The 27,631-nt window shown below is 50.1% G+C and overlaps 1 protein-coding gene across 3 annotated transcripts in view; it reads right to left on the bottom strand.

Moving 5' to 3' along the window:
• Nucleotides 1–12,655, bottom strand: part of ACOT7 (acyl-CoA thioesterase 7) — an 86,426-nt gene extending 73,771 nt beyond the window's left edge. The window contains exon 1 of one of the 3 annotated variants that reach the window (XM_081306597.1): nucleotides 11,788–12,655. In XM_081306597.1, the coding sequence (XP_081162723.1) occupies nucleotides 11,788–11,972 (185 nt within the window). In that variant the 5' untranslated portion in view covers nucleotides 11,973–12,655. Of the gene's footprint in view, nucleotides 1–6,190; nucleotides 6,428–11,787 lie in introns of those variants that run through there. The other 2 variants (XM_081306595.1, XM_081306596.1) reach the window with 2 other exon arrangements.
• Nucleotides 12,656–27,631: the final 14,976 nt, after the last annotated feature.

Below are 27,631 nucleotides of genomic sequence, written 5' to 3'. Positions count from 1 at the left end.
GCGCTTCCCTATTACCTGGGTTTTTTTCCGTAGTTCTTTTTCTTTCCACATCTTCATTGGTGCATGGCAGTTGTACATCATGACATTGCAAGTTCAGCCCCAGCAATTTAGTGAGGGATCTACTGTCACACACCCGTACCCGCACACCATTCAACATGTCATTTGGCCAGTATCACTCCTCAGCGCTCCCTTCCCTCCCTGCCTCCCAACCTCTCCTCTACTGAGCTCCCTTTGATTTTCATGAGCTCACCCCACCTTTCTTTTCCTTTTTCTTTTCTAGCTTCCGTATTTGAGAGAAAACATACAACCTTTGACCTTCTGAGTCTGACTTATTTCACTTAACATTGATGGTCTCTAGTTCTATCCATTTACTTACAAATGACAATTTCTATTTTTTTTTAAGGGGGGTGCTGGGGATTGACCTCAGGGCCCTCGGCCACTGAGCCACATCCCCAGGCCTATTTTGCATTTTATTTAGAAACAAGGTCTCACCAAATCGCTTAGCACTTCACTTTTGCTGAGGCTGGCTTTGAACTCACAATCCTCCTGTCTCAGCCTCCCAAATTGCTGGGATTTCAGGCATGCGCCACTGTGCCCAGCAACAATTTCATTTTTATGACTGAATAAAACTCCACTGTGTATATACACCTGGGCTGCACCTCCCTCCTCCCCACCAGGCCCCCAGCGCGCAGTGAGGCACAGAGAACTCAGTTCCAGAAGCCTGGGCTCTAGTCATCCTACTGACCCTGGGCTGGCTACTTCTGCTTCAGTTTCCCCGTCTATAAAACGTGGACAATTGTGCACACCTGTAATCCCAGTGGCTCAGGAGGCTGAAGCAGGAGGATTGCAAGTTCAGCCCCAGCAATTTAGTGAGGCTCTCAGCAACTTGGTGATACTGTCTCAAAATAAAAAAGGGCTAGGGATGTGGCTCAGTGGTTAAGCACTGCTGGGTTCAAACCAATGTGAACAACTGCTGTGCTTTCTGGAACTGAGCACCATGGGAAGGTGACCCTGGCTGCAGCCCCCCCCCAGAAAACCAGGCTTCCCCGACACACTGTCAGGTGCTCAGACCCACAGCCCGCAGAGAGGGTGGGGAGATTTGTTTTGCAAACACCAAACCCAAACCCTAACCCTAACCCTAAGGTTAGGCAAGCACGGTTGCAGGGAGAATCAGGACGCTGAGGTAGGAGGATGGCAAAGTCAAGTCCAGCCTCTACAACTTAGCAAGACCCTGTCTCAAAATAAAAAATAAAAAGGGACAAGTATAGCTCAGAGGTAGAGCCCCTGCCTAGCAAAAATTCCTTCTCCTGAGTAGTTAACTCCCCTCTGAGAGCTACCTCCCCAGCTGGGTTTAAAACTGATTTGCCTAAGTCTCTGATGCCCAACCAGATGGCAGCCCTGGGGCAAGCTCAAGAGCAGTGCTCCACGCAGACTCCCAACTGCAGAGGTTTTCAATACACTTTGGCCCTGGCCTGCTGCATGCCTGTGCCTCTGGCCCAAGGGAGCTGGCCCCGACTGGATAGGCTAAAGCCACAGAAAAAGACCTGGGGGAGGGGGAGAAGAGGTGGCAGGAAGGCCAGCAGGGGACAAAGGCTGGTATTCAGGGTGGGAGGGGAAAGAAAGCTCTGGAGGTCAGGCACAGCAGGACCCGCTCCTGCTGGGCAGGAGGAGCACTAGTTTTGATTGCTGCTCATGGACTTTCTGCATAGGTCCCCTTGGAAATGAGAGTTCAGAGAAAGGGGGCGGGGCTGTGGGAAGAAGCCTCTGTGAGGTCAGGAGGACAGTGGTCTCGGCCCCCCATGTACCTAGCATCTGGACTTCAGCTAAGAAAAGTGACCTCTTGTCTGTGAAAAGAGGTGTGTCCACATGCAAAAGGACGAAGCTGGACCCCACCTCACCCCCATGCCAGGAACTCACAGCAGGCCATCACCTGAATGCAACGAGCACAAGTAAATCTTTATCTCCTTGGATCTTGTGACAAAGGTTTCTTAGACATGACAACGAAAGCACAAGCAACCAAAAATAAGGGGCTGGGGACGTAGCTCAGCTGGTAGAGTGCTTGCCTCCCAAGCACAAGCCCTGCGTTCAATCCCCAGCACCAAAAAACCAAAACAAACAAAAATAAAAAACAAGAATCAACTGGACTTTATCAAAATTAAAACCTGTGTGTTTCCAAAGATATCCCTGAAATGAAAAGGTGGCCAGGTGCAGTGGCCACACCTGTAATGCCAGCTACGGGGGGGGGGGGGGGGGGGGGGGGGGGGGCCGGGCCTGAGGCAGGACGACCCTGAGTTCAAGGCCAGCCTCAGCAACTTAGCAAGACCCTGTCTCAAAATTAAAAGAGAGTGCGGCCCTGTGGTAGAGCATTTGCCCACCTGTGTGAAGACCTGGGTTCAAGCCCCAACAAGAAAAAAATAAAAAAGAATGAAGTTTGACCCTTACCTAACAAAATCTGTAAGAGTTAACTCAAAATGATCATAAGGCCTAAATGTAAGCCATAAAGCACCCAGAAGAAAACAAAACAAAGCTTCACAACATTGAATGTGGCTCTAATTTTTTGGTCATGACACCAAAGGCACAAAAGAAAAATTAGATAAACTGGATTTCATGACACTTTTTTAAAATTGTGCATTAAAAGAATATCCAACACTTGAGGCCCTGGGATCAATCCCCTGCATCACAAAAAAAAAGAAAAAAAAAAAAGAGACAGAGGGCTGGGATAGTGGCTCAGTAGTAGATCGCTTGCCTAGCACCATGAGAGGCATTGAGTTCAATTCTCTGCACCACATTAAAAAAAAAAAATTGATGGAAAAAATAAATTAAACAAAAGTATTGGGGCTAGGGATGTGGCTCAAGTGGTAACGCGCTTGCCTGGTATGCGCGGGGCGCTGGGTTCGATCCTCAGCACCACATAAAAATAAAATAAAGATGTTGTATCCACCGAAAGCTAAAAAATAAATATTAAAAAATTCTCTTTCTCTCTCTCTTCTCTCTCTTTAAAAAAAAAAAAATTATCAAGAGAGTATAAAGGTGCAGGGCACAGAGGCCACACAAAGGCTGAGACAGGAAGATCGCAAGTTCAAAGCTATCCTCAGCAACTTAGTGAGAGGCCATTCCAAAATAAAAATAAATAAATAAATCTGCGATGGTGGTTTAGCGGTGAGCATAGCCGCCTTCCAAAATAAGAAATAAGGGCTGGGGCTATAGCTCAGCTGGTAGAGTGCTTGCCTCGCAGGCACAAGGCCCTGGGTTCAATCCCCAGCACCATAAAAAAAATAAATTAAAAATAAAATAAATAAGACATAAAAAGGGCTGGGGATGTAGCTCAGTGGTAAAGCGCTCCAGGGTTGGGGCTTGGCCATAGAGCTGCTCGCTTAGCACAGGCGGGGCACTAGGTTTGATCCTCAGCACCACATAAAAATAAATAAATAAATAAAATAAAGGTGTTGTGTCCAACTAAAACTGAAAAATAAATATAAAAAAATAGTATAAAGACAAGCCACAAAAATAGAAAAAAAATTTGCAGATCATATAAACGATAAGAAATTAATATTCTAAATATATGGAAAACTTTTAGAACAACATACCCAATTCAAAAATGGGCAAAGAGGGCTGGGGTTGTGGCTCAGTGGTACAGTGCTTGCCTAGCATGCGTGAGGCACTGGGTTCGATCCCCGGAACCACGTAAAAATAAAAAATAAAGGTATTATGTTCATCTACAACTAAAAAATTTTTTTTAAAAATGGGCAAAGAACTTGAGTAGACATTTACCCACAGACGATATACACACTACCCATAAACACTTGAAAGGTGCCCACATCACTAATCATTATGCAAATACAACGGAAAACAGGAGCCGCACCTCACACCCAGGAGGACATTAATCAAAAAAAAAAAAAAAAAGCAGAAAATGGACTCCCCAAAGGGCTCCATGGGGGACAGTTTGTTTATCACTGAAAAGACTCTGGTTAATTTTGCAGTAACACCCTCAACCCATCCAAAAAAAAACAAAAACAAAAACAAGCATCGGTGAGGATGTGGACAACCTGGCCTCGCTGCACCCCCGGAGCCATGTCAAGGGTGCCGTCTGTGGAAAACACTGTGGGGTTCCTCAAACACCCAGAAACCGAATCGCCACTAGATCCCATTTCTGGATATACACCCAAAAGAACAGAAAACAGCATCTCAGAGGAGATGGGCACTCAAGTTCACAGTGGCGTTCTTCACAGTGGCTAAAACTGGGGGCAAGGCAGTGTCCAGCCACAGGAGCATATGAGCAAAATGTCACCCATGCCACAGGCTATCCAGCCTTCCGAGGCAAGGCCACTAGACACACTGCAGCTCGGATGACTTGAGGACATCACGCTAAGCGAAAGGAGCCCTCACAGCAGACAGGTACTGCATGATTCCACCACATGAAACCCCCAGGGCCCAGGGGAGCCGAGCAGGGATGAGCATCCCCCTACAAGGGGAAGAGGGCTAGAGATGGAGGGCGGTGTGCGCAAGTTCCATTTGTTGCATTTTGTGTTTGCTTGTTGTGGTGTTGGGGATGGAACCCAGCGTCACCTGCCCGTTCGGCCGGGCAGGTGCTCGAACGCAGGGCCCAATGCAATTTTTAAAAACTGGAAAAAATTGGGGCTGGGGATGTGGCTCAAGCGGTAGCGCGCTCGTCTGGCATGCGTGCGGCCCGGGTTCGATCCTCAGCACCACATACCAACAAAGATGTTGTGTCTGCCGAGAACTAAAAAATAAATATTAAAAAATTCTCTCTCTCTCTCTCCCTCTATCACTCTCTCTTTAAAAAAAAAAAAAAACTGGAAAACATTAATTTAAAAATATTGTTATCTGAGAGGGGGACTTTTACCTGGAATATGTAACAAATTCTTATAGCTCAATTAACAAAAAGACAAATCAGCCAGTTGCAAAGTAGGCAAAGGGCCTGACTAGACAATCCTCCAAAGATAAGCAAATGACCATAAGCACAAGCAAAGATGTCCCATGCATTATTCATTGAGGAAATGCAAATCAAAACCACACTCAGATAGCACTTCACACCCAGGAAGATGACTACAATCAGGCCAACAGCAAGTGCTGGCAAGAGTGGAGACAAGAATGGCTCTGAGGAGTGGAGGGAGTGTGCTATGCTGCTCCCCTTCCAGACAGCCGGAGTCACCTGGGCATGTCCTCTCCCAGGAGAGCTGTTCCTACTCACCACACTTCTGATAATAAACACAACTCCAGGGTTCTACAATTTAGTTCAATGCTGACACTGAGTCCCAGAGTCAGTGCAGAGCCCTGAACACCTGTCCCAAGTCCCAGGGGTAACAACCATCTGTTAACCAGGGGTTCCCAGGAGCACTTCCTCAAGTTCCATCATTGCTAGAACAGCTCACAGATGAGGAGGGACTTCACTATCTCAGGTTTATTATAAAGGACAAAACCCAAGAACAGAGGGAGAGACTCGGAGAGCAAGGTAAGGGCGCAGAGCTTCCTGCCTCTCTGGGCCTGCCAGCCCCCAGCTTCTTAGGGAGATTTCATGACCAAATCACTGACCAGGTGATTAACTCAACCCTAGGCCTGACCCCCTGTGGGCGTTTCCAACCTTCTGATCCTGCCTAGGGCCCCAGCCACCAGTCATCTCATTAGCATACAAAGATTCTCTGGTCACTCTGGAGCCTGGAGGGTGGGGTCACAGGAACTCCAAGCCAGAGAACAAAAGACTACCACCCCCTGCAAACTTGACTGAACCCACACGGTCACACCGGAAAACCACCTGAGCTGCACAGCAGGGGTGAACCACAATCCAACAAAGCTGGCCCAGACACACAGGCCCACTGGGCTAAGTTTTGCAAAACTTAAAAGAAATAAAAGATGCAAAAGCCCTTTGTAAGCCGCTGGCCACCTCCCCTTGCCCTGCACAACCTCTGGGGGAACCCAGCTGGGAGCAGAGGGAGCAGACACCAGCAGCCCAGCTGCTTGAAGAGTGCAGGTCAGAGGTTGGCCCAGGGGGGAAGAACAAGACAGGTCTCCACTAAGACTGACAAACTCAGACACAAAACAGACAACTCACCAAGACCCCACCCCCACTGTTCCTTCCCAGGGATTCCCATCAGATCCTCCAAATCACGTGGGGATGGGGGGTTGGGGGTACACGACACTTCTGGGCACGGAATACTGCCAGTCATCCTACCTTCCCGTTCTGGTGATGCAAGGGCGGGACTGCAGAAAATTAGTCCTGGTTCCAAAAGCCTTCAGGACAGAAGCCCAGCATCTTCCCCCAGGCCACACACACTTCTGGCCAGTCACCAGTCTCCAGGAAGCAGCCTGTCTCCCAAGCTCCCAGAGGCAAAGGGCCCTAGCCAGCGGCTTCATTCTGCAGTGAATAGGCTCAAGGGTTTACCCAGCTTCCTCCAGGCAGGCGCTTAGCTCCAGTGTCCACTGGCCAGCTTGGCAGTGAGCGTTCTGATCCCACAGGGCTCCCAGAGGGAGTGCGTCTGGGCTCCCTCTTCCTCTCCTACCAACTGGCGAATGAGCTTCTGAAGCCAGAGCCGGTGATGTAAGAAATTCATGACTGGGCTTGAAGCCACACAGCCCAGGCTCTGTCCTGAGCAAATCAGAGGAGGAGACAGGGACAGGACACCGCCCATCTGTGGGACAGGAGGATCACCCTCCAAAGCCCTGTCTCCCAGACCTTCATGCCTCTACACCACTCAGCCTGGCCTGCCTCTGTCAAGTAGAAGCACAGGTTCCACCTGGGCCAAAAGCTCTCAGTGCGTGGGTACCACAGGTGCCAACAGGGCTGGCAGGCTGCCAAGTGGTGCAGAGGTCCTGGTCTGGCAGGGAGGCTAAGAAGTGTGGCAATTCCTGGAGGGTGGGGAAAATGCAGCTTCTGGGTCTGGGGTAGGGGGCTCAGAAGCCTGGTTTTTTTTTTTACTCCTTATTGTAGAAGGAATCAAAGGTTATAAGAGTGGAGAGACGGAGGGAACGAGCCATGTCCCCCATCCTGCCGTTCCTAAAACAATCAGCTGGACCCCTCTGGTTTCCTCTCTGCTCCTCTCACTCTCCCATGCCAGATTATTGCGCAGAAGATCCTAGACCTCAGAGCACAGCATCTGTAAACATCTCAGCATTCCCTATAAAAGATAACACTGAACCCAGGGGATCCACCACCAAACTATACCCCCAGCCCTTTCCATTTTTATTTTAAGATGGGGTCTTATGGGCTGGGGTTGTGGCTCAGTGTAGAGCACTCACCTAGCTAGTGTGAGGCACTGGGTTCAATCCTCAGCACCACATAAAAATAAATAAAATAAAGGTATTGTGTCCAACTACAACTAAAAAAAAAGTGGGGGGGCTGGAGTTGTGGCTCAGTGGTAAAGCGCTCACCTAGCATGTGCAAGGCCCTGGGTTCGATCCTCAACACCACATAAAAATAAATAAATAAACAAAATAAAGGTATTGTGTCTAACCAAAAAATAAATTAAATTAAAAAAAAAAAGATGGGGTCTTGTTCAGTTGCTCAGGCTGACCTCAAACTTGTGATCCTACTGCCTCAGCCCGCCGAGTAGCTGGGATTAGGCACGCTACAGTGGTGCATACTTCTCAGGAGGCTGAGGCAGGAAAGTCTCTTGAGCTCAGGCTTTAGAGGCAAACCTGGGCAACACAGCAAGACCATGTCTTAAACATACACATACACACACATACAAGCTCAAAACAATGATCCCACCTAAAATGTGTAATGCAAAGTCCTTGACATCGTTGACTATCAAGGGACAGTTTGAATTTGTTCCATTAAGTCCTAAGCTTTCTGAAGTCTGCATTTGAGGACCTTATTCGCAATTGCTGAAAGTTAGGAAGAGCCCAGCTGCTCCTGGACTGGTGAGGAAAGCAATCAGTTTCGATGTCCAGGGAACGGAAGATTACCAGGCGACACAGAGAAAGAGCCACACACACACCAGCCAGGTCACAGACACAGTGCTGCGGAGTCCGCCAGTATGAAACTCTAGAAAAGGCAAAACTGGAGGGAGAGAAAACAGATCTGCTTGCAGTGATGAGGAAGGGAAATGACTGCCAACGGACAGATGGGGACTTTCCAGGGTGATGGAAATATTGTTATGACAAGGTGGCCATCATACAGGTGTACACATGTCACAACTTAGTGAACTGCAAGTTTTTTTTTTTTAAAGGGAGAGTGAGAGAGAGAGAGAGAGAGAGAGAGAGATAAAGAGAGAATTTTTTTAATATTTATTTTTTAGTTCTCGGCGGACACAACATCTCTGTTTGTATGTGGTGCTGAGGATCGAACCCGGGCCGCACGCATGCCAGGCCAGCGCGCTACCGCTTGAGCCACATTCCCAGCCCGAACTGCAAGTTTAACATAGGTATGTTTTAGTGTCAGTACATCCCACCTCACAGGTGGTGGTGCTGGTGGTATTCCTGCAGTGTGGGGACTGAACTCAAGGGCTCAGGCATGCTAGATGATCACTGAGCTACATAAGCCTTTTTTTTTTTTTTTAATTTTGAAACAGGGTCTTGCTAAGTTGCCCAGGCTGGCCTCCCTGCCATCCTCCTGCCTGGGCCTCCAGAGCCCTGGGATCACAGGCAAAGACTGCATCTTCACTAGGATCCCCACATCCCAACAGGAAGGGAGTCAGCTCTGTACATTACTTCCTGGACTGTTCAGAATATTAGCTGAGTGATTTCTGTAAATCAGATTCTGTTTTCACTAATTCCATTGTAAAGCCAAAGATGGAGCCCCAAGGGAAAATGTTCCAACCCCACAACATACTAAACATCACCACTCAACCAGCGTCCACTGGCACGTCTAGGAGACCCAGGCTCCAGGGCAGGCATTCTCGGTCACACACACAGAGCAGTCCCTGCTCTCGGGCGCGGGGGCAGATCTGCATCTGAGAGCAGGACAAGCAAAACGACCCCCCCACACACATACCTCACACAGCTCCCCACAAGCAGGCTCTGAGGTTATGTGCCTGCTAGGCCCCTTATACCAAGTCTCCCTCCTCTGGCACAGCTGTGGGAGGGCTGGCTGTATCTCTCTAGGCTGGCTCAAAATGAGGAGGGCACGACATCCACAGCCCACACGGGCCTGGCTGCCCAAGCTGTGGCTCTCATCCTTTGTCTTTGTGTGAGTGTGTGTGTGTGTGTGTTGCTGGGGACCAAACCCAGGGCCTTGTGCATACACAGCAAGCACTCTACCAACTGAGCTATATCCCCAGCCCAGCTCTCTCTTTCGTGAGCTCATGTTTATAAGTGTCAGATATCACTCCTCACAATACTTACAAGACAGGCACTGTACAATTTCAATTTATAAACACAGACACCGAGGTCTGGTGAGATTAAGGAATGTGCCTGAAGCAAGAGGCAGAGCAGGGTGTGGAACTCAGGCCATCGGCCTCCTGGGCCAGTGCCCCACCTGTCACATAAAGAGCTTCCACTGACTTGCAAGGTGCCAAGCAGTGGGCACTCAGAGCTACCCATGAGCAGCAGGGGCTTGAAGGTGAAGCAGCGTGCTCAGGTCACTCTGTGTCCACAGGGCAGAGGCTAAACCCATCCCTCCCTCAGGCCTAGGATACAGAGCTGCCTACACCCCTGCTCACACTTGCTTTGAAGCTACATTCCTTCAATAGCTTCTGAACTGAGACATGTGATTACCCTAGTTTCTAGGAGGGTGAGGACTCTGGCACCCTTGCCCTGCTAGGCTGTGACCACCCTCAAGACAGGCAGACTAAATTTTCCACTCCTCAGCTTCCCTCCCAGGGCTCTGCTCCTGCTGGTGTCCAGTGAAGAGTGAAGTCTTGTTAAAATTCATGGCTTGGATGAGCTAGGCCAGGTGGCTCCTCTTTCAACTCAGGTGCTGGCTCAGATGTCCTTAAAGGGCTCCCTACCCTGCTATACCCACTCTCTGGTGTCCAGGGTTTCCAAGGGGCAAGCCAGAGTGACCACCACCCTTTCCACTCCCTTCCCTTGGCATTCATGTTCTTTGCCTGAGGCTCACCTCAGCCAGGATCCTGCTCTGGCATCCCTCAGCCAAGGCTGCCACTTAGGGACAATATGCATCTGTCATTCTGGGGTAGCAAAAGGCAATCTTGTAGAAGCAATAGGTAAGAAAAAGTGCACACGTGTGCTTGTCAGCTTATGCAAGTGTCTAATGCTGGAGAAAAACTATTCAAAGCTAGTAGAAAAAAGTATTGACTGCTAATCCTCACCCTGATAAGAAGTAAATAAGAGCCCAGCCCTTCTAGGGTAGATTCAGACCAGTATTTTCTTTATTTGCCAGAGGAGTGGAAGAACACTGTAATCAGAAGACCAGGGCGGGACATGCCTCCAGAGCTCTGGAGCTGGATGAGTTTATTGAGTTACTCAATTTCCTCCTCTACACAGCAGGAGGGGTGGAGGTACCTACCACCCGACCTCCAAGGGAAGCTGGGCAAATTGTGAGATGAGACAGCTAAAAACCCTCTTGTAAACAATGAAGCCCAAGATGCCCCTAAATCAGCCAGATAAGAAGACCTGATTCCAGGCCCATCTACATCCAAATATCAGTAATTGCTATCACCTTTGCCCCTGAAGGGCTGGAGTGAGTGGGGCCAGGAGAGCCACCTAACAAAGAAAATTAATCAGGGCTTCCCCAAAGACTTCCCTCTAGGAAAATCAAAACTGACCTTGAAGTGGGAAAAGGACCTCAGCCAAGACAGAAGGCTAACTGAGCTCCACTTAATAGCACTTACCAATACACCTAGCCTTTTACGGAGACTGTAACATCCACAGGAAAAGTAACCTGTCCCATGGGGGTATGGTTTGGGCCCAAGGTCAGCGGGATACCCAACTTCTGCATTTGAGGCACCCACCCCCAAAACTCTCACTAGGGGTCCATGGCAGGTGGCCACAGTGGCCAGACTCCTGATCCTTACTTAGCTCATGCACAAATGCCAGCTTTCCCCGGCTTCCATTCTGCCAGACGCAGAGTAACCTTGAGGCTGCCCTCCCCACTCCTATGAGAAACCAGTTCGCTCATGATCTCCAGCTTCCCTTGGGGGTTCCGGTTCTATCTAAGCTGGACCCATGGAGGAAGGATGGGGGAATGGAGCATTTTTACAACAATACTTGCCCCTATTGTGTAAGATGCTTCCAGGAGGATGCACCACTCATTCCCTTTGCTGAGCAGTGAACCGCTAGAGAAGAAGAGCAGTATCTGTTCCTCGTTTTAACAACACCTGCTCTCCCCTCCACCAAAGCAGAGCACTTCAGAGATGGTAGATCTGCAGCCCCCTCCCACAGGGGTACACACCCACGAGCTCGAACGAGGGCATCTACGTGCATCTCTGGGTGCTCAGGTTCGCTCAGGCACCGCGGCCGAGGTCACCTCCCGAATCCTGCAGGAACCGGGGCTGGGGCGCGTGGCCCGGGGCGCGGCGAGCTGGGCACGCCACCAGGGCTGTGCGCCGCCTCCGCCCGTCGCCGGCCCGGTCCGGTCCCGCTTCCTCCACCCTAAGCCGGGTGACGGCGGCCGCCGCCCTTGGGATGCGGCCGGGAGGCCGGTGGGAGGAGCCGACGGGGCCGCCCGGTTCCGCAGCATCGCGAGGCGCATCCCTGCCAGGGAGGGGGTTCCGGGCATCGGCGCCGGGAGGCGAGGGGTGAACACCGCCCGGCCCGCAGCGGATGCCGGTGGGGGCGGCATCCGCGGGCGAGGCCGGCGGGGAAGGGGCGGCGCGGGCGGCGGGGTCCCGGCCGGGCCGGGGGCGCCGCGGGCGCGCGCCGCCGTCTTACCGGCAGATCTGGATGGCGGACGGCGTCTCGGCGGCGGGGCCCGACATGCTGGCGGCGGCGGCGGCGAAAGCAAAGGAGGCGGCGGCCGGGGGCGGAGGGAGCAGAACGCAGGTGTCCGGCGGGCCCGGCGCGGAATGAATGAGCCCGGGCGGCGCCATGGAGGGGGAGGGCGGAGGCGGAGCCATCGCGCCGGCGAGGCGGGCCCTGCGCGCCGGGGGCGAATCGCGCGCTGGCGCCCCGCGCTGGCCCCGCCCCCTCTCTGGCCCCGCCCCGCGGGCCGCCAAGGCCGCTGGCGCCGGCGCAGGCCGCGCGCTCCGACGACGGCGGGGGCGGCTGTGGGGGCGCCGCTTCCAGAAAGTTCGGGGGCGGTTGCGCGGCACCGCTGCGGGGCGGGCACGCGAGCCGCAGCCGTCCCGAGCGCGCCGACCGGTAGCCAGGTCGCAGAGCCCGGCGGGCGCGGGCGCTGCCTGCGTGCGCCGCGGCCGAGTGAGTGCGGGGCGTTCCCTGCGCCCGCGCGGCGATTCGCTGCCGGCGCCGGGCCGGGCTCCGGGTGAGGTCAGCGGGGAGGGCCCCGAGTGCCGGCACACAGCCGAGAGCTGCCCGCCCTGCCCCCGCGCCCCAGCGGTGCCCCCAGGGGAGCCACGAGGTCGCGAAAAGCCTCTTCCTAAGGGGGACTCGGGGCTGCTACTGCGGAGCGCGTGGCCGTAGCAGGGACCGGACTTTGCCGCAGCGGCGCTGAGTGCCCCGGTGGGCCACGGACCCGAGGGCGCACCGGACCGCGCCGCCCGGCCGGACTCCAGAAACACATCCTGGAGGCACCCAGCGCCAGCTTGGGGTGCACGTGCTGCGCGGAGCAGCCTGAAGCCTGTCGCCCTGCCACCGAAGGAGGCGGTCACCCCTACATGCTAGCACAACAGCCGTTTACCTGCTAAGCAGTTGCCTTATTACGTTTTCTACATTGAACGTGGATTTGTACTCAGATTTGAGAAAATAGAGCTCACAAAACGGAAGCTCCCCGGGACGGTTTGAGCGAGGAAAGAGCTGTGCCTCATCCTGGGTGCTTCTGCAGAACCAGAGAGTGAAAGCAGACTTTAGGCACGATCTGCATCTCCCAGGGCAGAGCACAGCCCCTAAGAGTAGCTTCAGGGCTGGAAGTGTAGCTCAGTGGTAGAAGCCTCGCCTGGCATGCCGGAAGTCCTCAGTTTGATCCCCACCGCTGGGCCTTTGAATCTGTTTTCTAGGATGAGTTAAGGTGACTCAACATCAAGGGCCATCAAATCAACCTATTAAACACCACTTCCCCATAAGCGTCCTGAGTCAGAAGGCACTTTCCATATCTGATAAATGCTACGCTGGCTTCATGAAAGAAGGTGCGATTCATGAGTAATTGCTGGGGAGTTTTAAATTAAAGAATCAAGACTCATTACCTTTAATACCAGCTCCTGAAAGGCTTCTCCTAGCTCCGGCCTCCAGCCATCTAAAAAAACGATAGGGAGGTTTACAAAAGATACTATCGACAGAGAGAACGCCAGGGAGTGGACTTTTATTGAGGAACAAAAAATTCCAGGGAAAATCCCATGCAATGAAGGTTAAGGGGGGGCAGCATCCCAAGGTCAGGGGCGTCGATTGGGTCTTCAGGGCAGTGGACAGGCACGCCTCTGCACGGACAAGCCCTCGGACCTGGGAAAGGGTGGGGAAAGCTCTAATAGAGCTGTGTCTAGCCTCTCACCTAGCCAGGGAGGTAACTCAAATCACGTGCGAGGATAGCCTCCCACAAGTAATAACATGTGCGTCTCTGACTTTTATGAGCATTAAACATCATGCATGCACTGGGCATAGCAGGTGAAACTAGGACTTCCCCTTGGTTCTCTTCCCATCTCTAACTTCTCTAACTCTGCCACCCTTCCCAGGCGGTAAATGCAAAGTAGCAAGCCCTACCCTGTTGATGTGAGTGAGCTCAGACCGGAGAGAATTCCTCAAAAAGTTCCAACACTTTAATGAGAGATAAATCAGGGCCCCCAAAGCCTGACTTGACCCCCACCCTGGAGTAGAACAATTCCTAGACCAGAAGTATGGGTTGAGTGGGTCAGGATTAAATAGCCTGGCCCCCTCCAGAAGACGAAAAAGATCTGAAACAACCCCTGTAATATTAGGGAAGGGTGTGGCTATCCTTTGGCCCATGATAGTATCTGTCTACCCAATTCATTTTATAGATGCCAGATAGGCATGGGAAAGAAAAGAGCCCAGCCCCAGGAATTGTGTCCTGATTCCATAGAAAACAGTGCTCCAGATGATTATTTTGAGGCTGCCCTGTCTTGAGGATAGTCTGGGGGGCCATCCCTAAACTGAAACTGAATTATTATTTTTTTTTTTTAGAGAGAGAATTTTAATATTTATCTTTAAGTTGTCGGCGGACACAACATCTTTGTTTGTATGTGGTACTGAGGATGGAAACCGGGCGGCACGCATGCCAGGCGAGCACGCTACTGCTTGAGCCACATCCCCAGCCCCCAAAACTGAATTATTTTAGCCACAGTGCTAATGGGTTTCCACTGAGCTCTCTCCTTCCACAGTCTCTCACATTGTTTTCTGCTCTCTCCTTAAGCTCCTGGGCCTTTAAATTCCTCACTTTGAGCAACACTTCTTAAAAGAGCTGCTTGTGCCCACAGCTGCTGTCCTCCCCTCCTCCCAGTCCCCTTTGAACCCATGCCATCTTGATTTCTGTCTCTACTGCTCCACTTAGCAGAGTTTCTTAATTCCTTCCCAGCTGCTAAGCCCAATAATCCCCTGTCAGACAGAAGTCACCTTCCTTGGGGCTCAGTTGGAACAGTGCTTTCCTCACATGCACAAGGCCATGGGTTCAATCCCCAGCACCACCAAAAAAAAAAAAAAAGTCATCTTCATGGTTGCAGCCTTGAGTGACATTGTCCCTCTTCTGGAAGCCCTTCTCCCTTGCTTCCAGTACCGCCACATTGCTTTTCCTCCCTTTTGCTGACCATGCTACTCAGTCTGCTCTGCATGGTTGCCTCGCTCCCCTGCCCTCTTCTCCTCTCAGGACTTTGGAAAGGCCTAGCAGTGCCTGTGCTGTCCAGGTCCCACCCTGTCTTGAGAGTTAATTCCCATCTACACAATAATTAGCTCTGGCCAGCCCAGCCTCTCCCCTGAATTCCAGATTGACATATCCACTGCCTGAAGCTGTTCACCTCCTGCTCTTCTGTTCCTCACCTCCCAGAGCTTGCCCCCCTCAGGTCTTCCCCCAGCTCTGTGCTTTGCAACACAGAACTTCCACATACTTCCTTCCACATGCTCAGGCCAAGAGCCAGGAGTCATCCTGCACTCCTGTCATGTCCCTCGTGCAAACCATCAGTAAATCCTGCAAACTCTATATTCAAAATAAATCTAGAACTGATGGCTTCTTCTCATTGTGGGGTTCAAGACTGCCGCCGCCCACTTCATCTCCTGCTCCAGCCACTCTGCCCTCCCTTGATCATGCCAGGCATGCTCAGAACCTTGGTTTCTGCCCCTCCAGGCTCCTGGAAGAGTGCCTAGCACGTAGTGGGTGCTCCATAAAAATGTCATCAACAACTCAATCTGGAGAGATGCTCCTTGACTTATGGGGTCACGTCCCAAAAACCCACAGTGAATTGAAAAATATCTTCAGGGGCTGGGGATGTGGCTCAAGCGGTAGCGCGCTGGCCTGGAATGCGTGCGGCCCGGGTTCGATCCTCAGCACCACATACAAAGATGTTGTGCCCGCTGATAACTAAAAATAAATAAATAAATAAATATTTAATTTAAAAAAAAAAAAAAGAAAAAGAAAAATATCTTCAGTCAAAATCCATTCAACACATCTAACCTCCTGATCACAGCCTTGCCTACTTCAGTGTTGGGACACTCACATCCACCTGCAGTTAGTCAAATCATCCGTCACAAACTGTTTTATAATCTGTTGAATCATGCAATTACTGAGTGACTGTAATCTCCCAAAATGCTGGCAACACAGTCCACTGTAGGTACCTCAGGATCATCTTCCCTTGGGATCTTGGCTGCCTGGGAGCTGTGGCTCACTGCCACCACCCAGCCTCACAACAGAGGATGGTACCCTCTATCACCAGCCTGGGAAAGAATCACAGTTCAAAATAAAAAGTACGGTCAAGTGCATACTGCTTTAACACCATTATAAATTGAGAAATCATGTCAAATCATCATCAGAGGTCATCTGTAAATTGTAAATCTGTAAATTGATCTGTCCATGGCAGATGTGTCCATAGTCATTTAAAAAAAAGAAAAAGAAAGAAAAAAGCACAGCAGAGCACACCTGAAGCCCGGGGCTCAGGAGGCTGAGATAGGAGGATCAAGTTCCAGGCCAGCCTAGGCAACTTAGTGAGGCCCTGTCTCACAACAAATAAAAGGGGGTCTGGGGTGTAGCTCAGTGGTAGAGCACCCCTGGGTTTACTCTCCAGTACACAGAAAAAAAATACCTGTGAGCCAGGCCTGGTGGACACCTGTAGTCCCAGCTACTCAGGAGGCTGATGCAGGAGAATCTCAAGCCCATGAGTTTGATACCAGCCTGGACAACACAGCAAGATCCCATCTCAAAACAATTATATAAATAACACTCAATTTAAGTTTAAGAAATACTTTAAAGGGGCTGGGGTTATGGCTCAGCGGTAGAGTGCTTGCCTTGCATATGCAAGGCCCTGGGTTCAATCCTCAGCACCACATAAAAATAAATAAAGAAATTGAGTCCAACTACAACTAAAAAATAAATACTAAAAAAAAAAAACACTTTAAATGTATGGTTTAAATAACATTCCAGGCTGGGATTGTGGCTCAGCGGTAGAGCGCTCACCTAGCATGTGCGGGGGCCCTGGGTTCGATCCTCAGCACCACATAGAAATAAATGAATGGAATAAAGGTATTGCGTCCAACTACAACTAAAAAAATATTAAAAATAAATAACATTCCAATTTTTATGGAATGATACTTATAAAATTGCTGATGGTGGAAAATTTTGGGAAAAAGGTTCTTACTTTCACTTTATATATTTTTGTACCATTATCACCTGGTCATTTATTTTAGTATTTTTTCATGTCAATGTTGAGTATAGAATATGAAACAATGGGAACTCATGCACAGATGGTGGGAATAAAGTCAGTATATCCACAATGGAGTTTTATTAAGCCACAAATAAAAATGAAATTATGACATTTGCAGGAAAATTGATGGAACTAGAAACCATCATGTTAAGCAAAATGAGTCAAACTCAGAAGGTTAAGGGTTGTATTGTTTTCTGTCATATGCAGAAGCTAGAAAGGAAAAAAGAAAAGTGGGGAGGATCTCCTAAAAATCACAGGGGATCAGTAGAGAAAAGGGACCAGGGGTGGGATATAGGGCAGGAGGGGAGGGTTGGGGTGTGAGATAGCCAGTGTGTCGTTCTACCATGTGCACAGACAACTATGTGACAGCAAACCCCATCAATATGTACAGCTACAATGCATCAGTAAAAACGTGGAGGGGAAATCAAAGAGATAAAATGCATAAGTTCATAATTCCGCGTGTTAATTGACCAATGCTTAAAAATATGTACTTTTATCTTGAACATAATAAAACATCATGAGGAGATTCTCAAAGTCAGTATATCCTCTTTGCAAAGCCGTTGAAAATAAATTACTAAAGTTAATAATAGCCACCCCATTTGATCTGCAATTCCACAATTAGGCATATGTACTATATATTTAATATTGATGCACCCAGATATGCTTTAAAAAGGGTTTCATAAAACACTGTAATAAGCCAGGCATAGTGACACAAGCCTATAATACCAGTGATTCTGGAGGCTGAGGCAGGAGGATCATAAGGTCAAGGCCAGCCTCAGCAACGTAGCAAGGCCTTAAGGAACTTAAAGAGACCATGTCTCAAAATAAAAAATAAAAAGGGTTGGGGTTGTGGCTCAGTGGTCAAGTACCCAAATAAAATACAAGCATCTGACAAATGGGTCTAAATGGGTCTATGGACCATTTTTTCCTTCATATTTTTAGGAAAACATGTAGTGATGCCTATGGTTAAGGGTCTTGGACAGGCTAAATCCTGCATTCCCATTCTGGATTCACCACCTATGTGGACAGGTCACCTACCCATTCTGTGTCCATGTGCTTCCTCAGTGGGAGGGTACACTGTTGGGGTAACTCACCAGATAAGGGGTGAGATGAAGTGAGGCTCTCTTAATGCCTCAGCGATTAGCATAACCCATTGAGACCTCACATGTGCCAGGAGAGTGCTCCACCACTGAGCTGCACCCCAGCTCAAGAAAGGTCATGTTTTAAACTGAAGACATGGTTCTTTTTTTTTTGGAGGGAGGGGGTTACTAGGGATAGAATTCAGGGGCACTCGGCCACTGAGCCTCGTCCCCAGCCCTATTTTGTATTTTATCTAGGGTCTCACTGAGTGCTTAGTACCTCTCTTGCTGAGGCTGGCTTTGAACTCCCAATTCTCCTACCTCAGCCTCCCAAGCCACTGGGATTATAGGCATGTGCCACAGGAGCTAAGGCAGGAGGATCACAAGTTCAAAGCCAGCCTCAGCAATTTAGCAAGGCCCTAAGCAACTCAGCAAGACTCTTTTAAATTAAAATATATATATATATATATATATTTTTACTTAGGGGGATGTGGCTCAGTGGTTAAGCTCCCCTGAGTACAAGCACAGGTAGTAGGGGGCAGTAGGGAAAAGTCCTGATGAATATGGGGCACGTGACCCAAGAATGATCAGCCTGGAGTTGAGCACTGTCGGGGTGACCCTCTCCTGGATGTGGGGTGAGGCAGAAGGCCTGTACTTAACAGGAAAACTCCAGGTCCTGAGAAGGGCTTCTGAGAGGGCAGAGGCCATCTCCAGCTTGCTGCTGCCCTGGTGTGGAGAGCAGGCCTTTGAGCACAGAGAGGGACATCCAGCCACCTGGGTCCATGTCCCATCAAGGTTACTTCTTGGGCAGCCTCAGCCAACAGGTGGGGTCAGGAGCCCTTCTGGACTAGTACCAACCAGAGAGGCGTGGCCCGGTGCAGGACCAGAGCCACACGGGGGACCATGTGGCCTTAGGTGAGCACTCAGTTGTCTGTACATTGGTTCCCTTGCTGGAAAAAAAATGGGGATCCCTATTACCTGCCCGTGGTTTATCACAAGGAGTACATAAGTTGATGTTCTAAAGTGCTTGGAGGGTGGACTGCATGGTATGTGAATTCGATCTCACGAAAATCTTGCCCCCAAAATTATATATCATACAAAAGAACGAGCCTGGAACAAGGCCTGGCACAGAGAAAAGACTCTGTGACCCCACTGGTGAATCCTGGCTGCCTTGAGGTCTGGAGGCTGCAGGGAGGGGTTGACCAAAGAATTCGGATGGCCTCAGTCCTGGAAGAAGACTGAGGCATTCAAGCTGAGACACAGGAGAGAAGGACACGGCAGGGTTTCACAGGGTCTCTCTGTGTTCCCGGGAGTCAGGCAGAGGATGCAGCCAGCAGAGAGGGGCCTGACCCCTCCGTCCACACGACTCATCTGGGGTTTCCAATGTAGTATCCAACTTCTGTGCTCCACCCCAGAGTTGACGGATGGTGGAGATGCTGCCCCCGAACTGAAAGGAAGGACTCTGAGCATGTTACCTGCAGGGAACAGATGTGAATGCTGCAAGGTAGCCCTCTGTTCCCAAAGGGACGACGGACACCTCGGAGCCCACACAAGCACTGCTGGGAGAAGAGACCCCAGACCTCCTGCTACCCGGCTGGTTCCTATCTTAATATTCAGAGTCACGTGCTCTGCCCCCAGCACAAACCACTTCAAAGACACCTAAAACTAATAAAAGATCCACTTGCAAGCAGCACCTGTAATCCAAGAGGAAAGGCCCAGAGTTAAATGGGTCATTACACGGAGGAGAAAAACACCCACTAGTGCAGAGCAAGCATAGAGACCCTTTCCATTTCCCAGAAGAGGCATTTAGAAGTCGTTTCATTGGCTTTAAGTAGGTCAGACTTTCAATCTGGAATCGCAGCCCTGGCACCTGCCAATTAATAGGGTTGGTGAGAGGAGAGCTTCCGAGGGCCTCTTGCCCTTGACACCGGGCTTCTGTGAACTGCAGGGCCCTGGGTATGTCTGTGGCCCTGTGGCGCCACCTAGGGGCAAAGTAAATTTCCACCTGCTCCATGCAGCTCCATGAAGCCCCTTCCTCCTTGGGAGCTCTTGCTGCTAAGCAGAAGAAACCTTCCCCTACTCACCTTCATGTGTTTGTTTGTTTTTGGCGGGGGGCAGAACTGTTGGTCAACCCCAGGGTCTCACGCATGCTGGACACTAGCTACACTCCCATCTGCCTTACTCGAATTTTTAGCAGGAACTCCACGATTCTGACATAAACCACAGAGACTAGGGCAACTCTACATTCCCCCCACATAAAATGATAAAAAGCGGGAGTCTGATTATGTTTTTCTTAAGGGACTTGCAGAACCGTGGCTCCATGCAGCACCTGATTACGGGCCCTTCACTTGAGCTAGAGGCGCTTCACTTGAGCTCCGGCCAGGGTGCTGAGAGCAAGCAGGCTGTGAAGAGCAAGCCCCACCTGGAGGCGACTGATACTCCCAACCAATGAAACCAGCTCGCTTCTGCTGTCCAGGGAGCCAGCCTGCTGACACCCTGCAGGAGCTGTGTCTCCCACAGTCAAGCCCCAGTGAAAGTCCCGCCTGCTTGTTCACATGCCCGACTTACTGTTTCCATGGTCATCGTCATCAGAAGATCCCATGTCCAGCATCATCTTGACTCGGTCGTTTCCATAACTGCAACCTCTCCAAAGTCTTAGTGGCTGAGGTGGCTGTCTTGACCACACCCACCACTCCCTCTGTGCCCAAGCTGCAGACGCCCTGGACTCTACCAAACCTCTCCACTGCCCAACCATCTCTCCTCCCCTCCACCCCTTTGTTCTCTCTTCTCACCTGCAGACTCCATAGCAGTCCCTGCATCATTCCTGGACATGTACCCTCGAGTCCCTGGGCCCACTCCCAGTTGGCACTATTGGGACAGTGAAACACAGCCTCCCCTCAGTCATCCAACTGAGCACTTATTCCATGCCTGCAGCCAACTGTGCAGCTGAAACTCAGCTGGAGAGAAGCACAAAGACTGCCTGGGCTGGGGCTGCAGCTCCAGGGTAGAGCGCTTGCCCAGCAGGCATGAGGCCCAGGGTTCCATCCACAGAACGGGGCCAGAAGCTGGGAACGGGAAAGATCTGCTCAGGCTAGACTCATATTTTAAACCCTTTTACCAAAGTACATCATACCCCAGAAAAGTGCACGCCTTACAGGCACTTTTGAAAGATTTTCATAAAGTGAACAGACACATGTAACTAGCTCCCAGTTTCTTAAACAGAACAGGTCCCCGGGGTACAGCTCAGTGGTAGGGCGCTTGCCTAGCTTGTGCAAGTTTCTGGACTCCGTCTCCAGCACTGAAAAAAAATTCAGAACCTTGGCAGCGCCGCTTGTCTTCATGCCTATCTCCCTGACCAAGCGGCTGCCCTCTGGCTGCCAGTGCTAGATTCATGTTGTCTGCTTTTAAAAACTTTTAGTAAATGGAATCATATTATATGTACTTTTTGTGTGTGTGCATACGGTACTGGGGATGAAACCCAGGGTGCTCTATCACTGAGCTCCACCTGCAGCCCTTTTTATTTCAAGACAAGGCTGGCCTCCAACTTGAGACCCTCCTCCCTCAGCCCCCCCCCCCCCCGAGTCACTGGAATCACAGGTGAGTGTCACTGCATCCTGCTCCATCCTCTGTTCCCTCTTCCTCTTCTGCTCCCTTTTGGGTTGTGTGTACATTCTGGCACCTTAGCTATACCTTACCACGTCTGCAGTTCCCACCGTGTCCCAGAGACCCTTTCAGGGGATCAAAATTATTTCATAATTACACTAAAATGCTATTAGCCTTTTTGATTCCTGTTCAGTGTGGTGACTTTCCAGCTGCAGGCTGATGTGTGGCAAAAATGTATAAAAGGAAATAACAATGCTCAGAAGATCTGTATGATATAAAATACCGGGAGCCAGTCTTTCCCAGATGATCGCTGCAAGATGCTACACTGTAGTCATGCATGGGTTAAATAACCATTTAAATGCCAGGTAGGGATTGGGGGAGAGAGCACTTGCCTAGTATGCAAGAGGCCCTGGGTTCTGGGCCCTAGATTTGATCCCCAACACCCCAAAGAAAATAAAAAGGCAAGGTAGATCAATGGAGTTTAATGTAATAGAGCATAAAATACAACAATACGGTTTCATATTCTGCTCTGCAACTAACCTTTGAGAAACTAGCACTTTCGAGGAACTGTGGCACACACCTGTAATCCCAGAGAGTCAGGGGGCCAGTAAGGAGGATCACAAGTTCAAGGTCAGCTGCAGCAACTTGCAAGACCCTGTCTCAAAATAAAATATTAAAAAAAATAAAGTAAAGTAAAGGGCTGGGGACATAGCTCAGTGGTAGGGTATTTACCTATCATGGCTGAGGCCCTGGGATCGTTCCAGTACTGCAGAAATCAAAAACAAGAAACTAGTACAACTTGAGCTCAGGTGTAGTTCAAAGAAAAATATCTGAAATTTACTGAAAATATTATTAAAATATTCTTTCCTTTCCCAATTTTATTAGGCCATTTTTCTTCATCTCTTTTACCAAAACAACCTGCCATAACACACATAGGGCAGAAGCAGATGTGAGAGCCAGCTGTCTCTCATCACTCCACATGGTAGAGATTTGCAAAACAATGCCATTCTTCCCAAATATTTTTGTTTTACTTTTTTAAATATTTATTTCTCTCTTTTTTTTTTAGTTGTAGTTGGACACAATACCTTTACTTTATTTATTTTTATGTGGTGCTGAAGATTGAACCCAGGGCCTTGCACGTGCTAGGTGAGCCACGGCCCCAGCCCCTATTTTTGTTTTATTAAATGTAATATAATAACAATTATTACTATTAGCTTTGGTGCTAGGAATTGAACTCAGAAGTGCTTTACCGCTGAGCTATGTCCCCATAGCAAGACAGGGTCTTGCTAAGTTCATTAGGGCCTCACCAAGTTGCTGAAGCTGGCTTTGAACTTGTGATCCTCCTGCCTCAGCCTCTAAGTCATGGAATTACAGGTGTGGACCAGTATACATGACTGTAATTATTTTTAAAGTCAAAATGTTATTTATGCTGACATATAATTATCGTTTTTCATGAGTCAGTATATTCAAAATGTATGTCTTGATTGTTAATCCAGTAAATAGAAATGAATACATCCCACCATAGGGGTCAGAAAGTGTTTCCAGGGCAGGGATGTAGCTCAGTGGCAGAGTGCTTACCCAGGGTATGGTTGGATCTGGAGGGTCCCCCAAAGGCTCACGTGTTAAAGGCTTGGCCCCCAATGCAGTGACATTCAGAGGTGGGGTTTGGGGGAAGTAACTGGATCATGAGGTCCTTATCAGTGGACTGTTGGAGGTGGTGGAAACTGGGAGATGGGTCCTTTAGGTCCTGGGAGCACTATATCTTGTCCTTGGTGTCCCTCTTTCTCTCTTTCCCCACTTCCCGTCCCAGTCCCCCATTCCTTTCCCTCACCCTCTCTCCTTGTCTCTAGCAGCCATGGAGCCAGCTGACCATGGGCGCAAACCTCTTAACTATGAGCTAAAATACATCTTTTCTCCTTTGATTTGGTTTTCTCAGATATTTTGTCATAGTGACAAAAATCTGACTAGTGCAACCAGCCTGTGTGAGGCCCTGAGTCTACCCCCTGTATCACATAGAAAGAGAGAAAGAAATGTTCTCCAGCAATGACTGACTGGTACTAAGCACTCATTCCTTGTGGTGCTCGTAACAAATGACCATGGAACTTGGGGACCCTCTTGCTTTGTGTGCCTCTTGTCTTCTGTGTCCTCTCCTCTCTGGTAAGGTCAACAGCCGTTGGACTGAGGGCCCACCTAATCTGGTACGACTGCATTTAATCATACATGCAGTATGATTATTATGGCTGGGTAATAGCTGCAGTCCTCACCCTGGCTGACTCTATTTCCCAATAGGATCACACCCTGAGGTTCCAGTGGGTGTGAATCTGGGGGATCACTATTCAACCCTTATGCCTGGTGCACTAGTAGACAGGAACGTCCTAAAGAGTGTGACGATCTGTCAGGAAGCACAAGAGGATGGGGAGGGAAACTGGATGGAAGGGGTAACACTGGAAGACCAATCACTAGAGGTCAGGTGCTCCACAGCGGAGTCAGGGCACGCTGGGCCCTGTGACAAACGGCAGGGCCATGTCCCCTGAGGAGCCGCAGGTTCTCTAGAACACCAGTGGGGCTAGATTCCGAGGTGCTGAGTCGAAGGGAGTGGGAATGCATTTGGACAGGGGCGAGTGCTCTGCTTTGGCACTGCCCTCCTGGGAGGCTGGCTCCTGCCCTCACTAAGTAAGGCCACCGGTAGGAGGAGGGCTGCAGGGCTCAGAGAGGGACCCCCACTGCTGAGGATGTGCTGTATGAACCTGGAAACCCCCTGCTGGGACTAGGTCCTGCGCGGGGCTGAAGGGCACCATTTGCCAAATTAGTAAGGATGGCATGGCAAAGGCTGGTGGCATCACCAAGAAGCAGGGAAGCAGCAGACAGTAAGAGATGCCGCTCTAGAATCAGGCTCTGTCGTGCTGCCTGGTGGACTCCAGAAATGCAGAGGCCCACAGCATGCCCAGCTGTCAGAGCCAGGGGTCAGAATTATTGCCAAGACAGAGTGGCAGAGGGTGAGGGAGACAGCAGAGAGGGCCCAGCACTTTTAAGGGCAAAATGGATGCACAGCCATGGGGGCACTCACTTCCTGGTCTGTGCAATTAAAAGACACAAAGAATGGAGGCTCCAGGGACGGCCACAATTGTGAAAAGCAATGACTGCTTCTCCAGGTTCCACACTCAAGACCAGTTTCAGACCCAGAACCCACCGATGGAAGGAAAGCTGGGTCCCCAAAAAGTCCTTGCAACCTGTAGCAAATGGGTACAGTAATGATTTCCAGGATCACAGGATCTAGGCTCTGAGCTCATGTCGATCCTGAGAAACCCAGAGTCTCATACTGGGACCCTCTTAGACCGGAGGCGTGTGGAGGCTGGGTAATAGCTGCAGTCCTCACCCTGGCTGACTCACAGGGCCACTCACTGGGTTCTAGCCACTGTGGTTGACTGGTCCCTGGCTGTAGAGCTGCCAGTCATCTTGATACTGGCCCAGCCCCACATCCGTTCTCTGACTTGTGGGATGATAATAGTAGAGATCAAGTGTAAATTCTAAATGCCCCACCGAGATAATCAATAGTAAATCAAAACAATCTATGATTCCAGGAGGGCCAGGCTTGGTGGCACTTCCTGTAATCCCAGTGACTTGGGAGGCTGAGGCAGGAGGATCACAAGTTTGAAGCCAGCCTGGGTAATACAATGAGTCCCTGTCTCAAAATAAAAATGAAAAATCGCTGTGGCAGCATGCCAGGGTTAAACCTCCAGGACCACAGGAAAAATAAAATTAAATCCCAGGGGATGGAAAAATTAATACCATCTTAAAAGACCTAAAAGATGTGTTATATTGTCATTTAATTGACCATTCAGATCCTACAATAGCCAGATAACTCCAGGAGGGCTTCAGCAGACTCAATCAAGTCAGAAGCCCATTGCAGGGAGGGGCTTTTATTTTTGGTGGCAAAATAAATGTAAACTAAAATTTGCCAGTGTCACCTTTTTTTCTTTCTTTCTTTTTCTTTTTTTTTTGGTACTGGGGATTGAACCCAGGGCACTTAACCACTGAGCCACATCCCTAGCCCTTTTATGTATTTTATTTTGTTTAAAGACAGTGTTAGGGTTAGGGCTGAGTTGCTTAGGGCCTCACTAAATTGCTGAGGCTGACCTTGACCTTGAGATCCTTCTGTCTCAGCCTCCTGAGCTGCAGGGATTCCAGGATGCACCATACCGCCCACTCATTGTCACCATCTTTAAGCGCCGGGTACAGTGGCATTGAGTACACCCCTCATTGTGCTGCCATCCATCTCCAGAACTCTTTCCCTCTTGCTAAGTGGAAACTCAGTTCCCTTAGTGGCAAGCTGTCGTCTCCACTCTGCCCGAGCCCCTCAACCCCGATTCTCAGGTGGATCTTTGCTAGGCAGGCTCGTCCGGCCTCAGGTGTGGTGTGTAGTCCCACTATTGACTCAGACACAGGACAAGAGAACCTCTGGAGAAGGGTGTGGAAATCTCAATTTATCAAGCTTACCAGATAGATAGGAAGGACAGGGAATTAGAGAAGCCAAAACATCACCTCAATGATGTGAGTGTGTGTGAATGCATGTCACAGCCTGTGGGGGCGAAGCCACAGGAAAGCAATTACCCTGGTACTGCTGTCTGAGAAGTCCAGTCAGTGTTGGGCAGAGGTGGGTTCACCCCAGAGCTGCTGAGGCTCAAACCTGGGGCCCCTCAGGAGCACAGACATGGAATAACAGATGTTCCGGGGCAGAGGGGAGACCCGGCACGACACCAGGAAGAATTCCTATGGAATTTTGGGTGTCTGGTAAATTGCTCAAAGAGAAACCAAACGGATGGGACGTGCATCTCCAAGTACCACACCCATTTTATATGACATGTTTCTTTCATTCTGAATATTCATTTTCACCCTTAGGAGTTTATAGCCATCAAAAGTCAGTCCCCTGGATCTGCCTTTGAGTTTTGAGGTCTGGGGTGGTTCTTGAATTTTTTCTTTTTTAAGTCTAGCCTCGAACTCCTGGGCTCATGAGAGCCTCCTGCTTCAGCCTCCCGACTGCTCAGGACTGCAGGTGCGCGCCACCCACAGGCTGGTTCTTTGTCCTATGTTCCCTGAGATTTATTAAAAATCCTAATATACCGAACACCAAGATGACCGGCTCTGCTCTGGGCTCACTCTCCACAACCGGAGCAGCAGCGAGCACGTATTCTGTTTGGAATTTTCTTGCTTTACCGCCGGACTCCTGGGCCAGGGAACCCCTCATTCACGCAACCGGGTTCTGCGATCGGCGGTCCGGCCCCTGCTCCCTGCTGCCCCCCAGTGGAACTCGGGCGGCAGCACCGCGCGCGCAGGGTGTGTCCTCCGGCGCCTTTCTCACGCTCCTAAAACCATTCTTCACGTTTTATTGGAGCTGCTCTAAGCGCCTGGGGCCTTGCCAGGGCCTCCGAGAACCCAGAGTGAAACTTGTTACTCACTGGGAACCCCCGTGGGTGGCTGCCTTCTCCCCCACATCACAGGCCCAGGCAGCTCTCCGAAAGGGCGGTTCAGCCTCAGGGACACGCTCCCTGAGGCACACTCTGCTCCCCAGACACAGCCACCTTCTAGGGACCCACATAAGAACTAAAGCGGGGCGCGGGGTGCAGCTCAGCGGCAGAACGCTGGCTTTGCCTGCACCAGGCCCAGGACTCCTTCCCCAGCTCCAGGGGAAATAAGCCCGTGGCTGGATCTGTTCTTCAGGACAGCTCTGGCAACCTGGTATGTTTCTGAAAAGTAAATTTGCAAAAATAAGTAACTAAATAAAAAGTGAAAAGTCAATACGGGGCTGGGGATGTGGCTCAAGCGGTAGCGCGCTCGCCTGGTGTGCGTGCGGCCCGGGTTCGATCCTCAGCACCACATACAAACAAAGATGTTGTGTCCGCTGATAACTAAAAATAAATATTAAAATTCTAAAAAAAAAAAAAAAAGTCAACACGGGCTTGATGTAGTGGGCTGTGCCTGGGCAGAGGCTTCCAGACCCCTGAGGAGGGCAAGACCACCCCTGGACCCTGGCCAAGACCACTGACCTTTTCCACTCTGCCAATC

This window comes from Spermophilus citellus, assembly GCF_964194105.1.
Source record: "Spermophilus citellus genome assembly, chromosome: 9".
Lineage (NCBI taxonomy): Eukaryota > Metazoa > Chordata > Mammalia > Rodentia > Sciuridae > Spermophilus > Spermophilus citellus.
The sequence above is the reverse complement of the archived record's forward strand: the minus strand, read 5'-3'. Positions and strand labels throughout refer to the sequence as shown.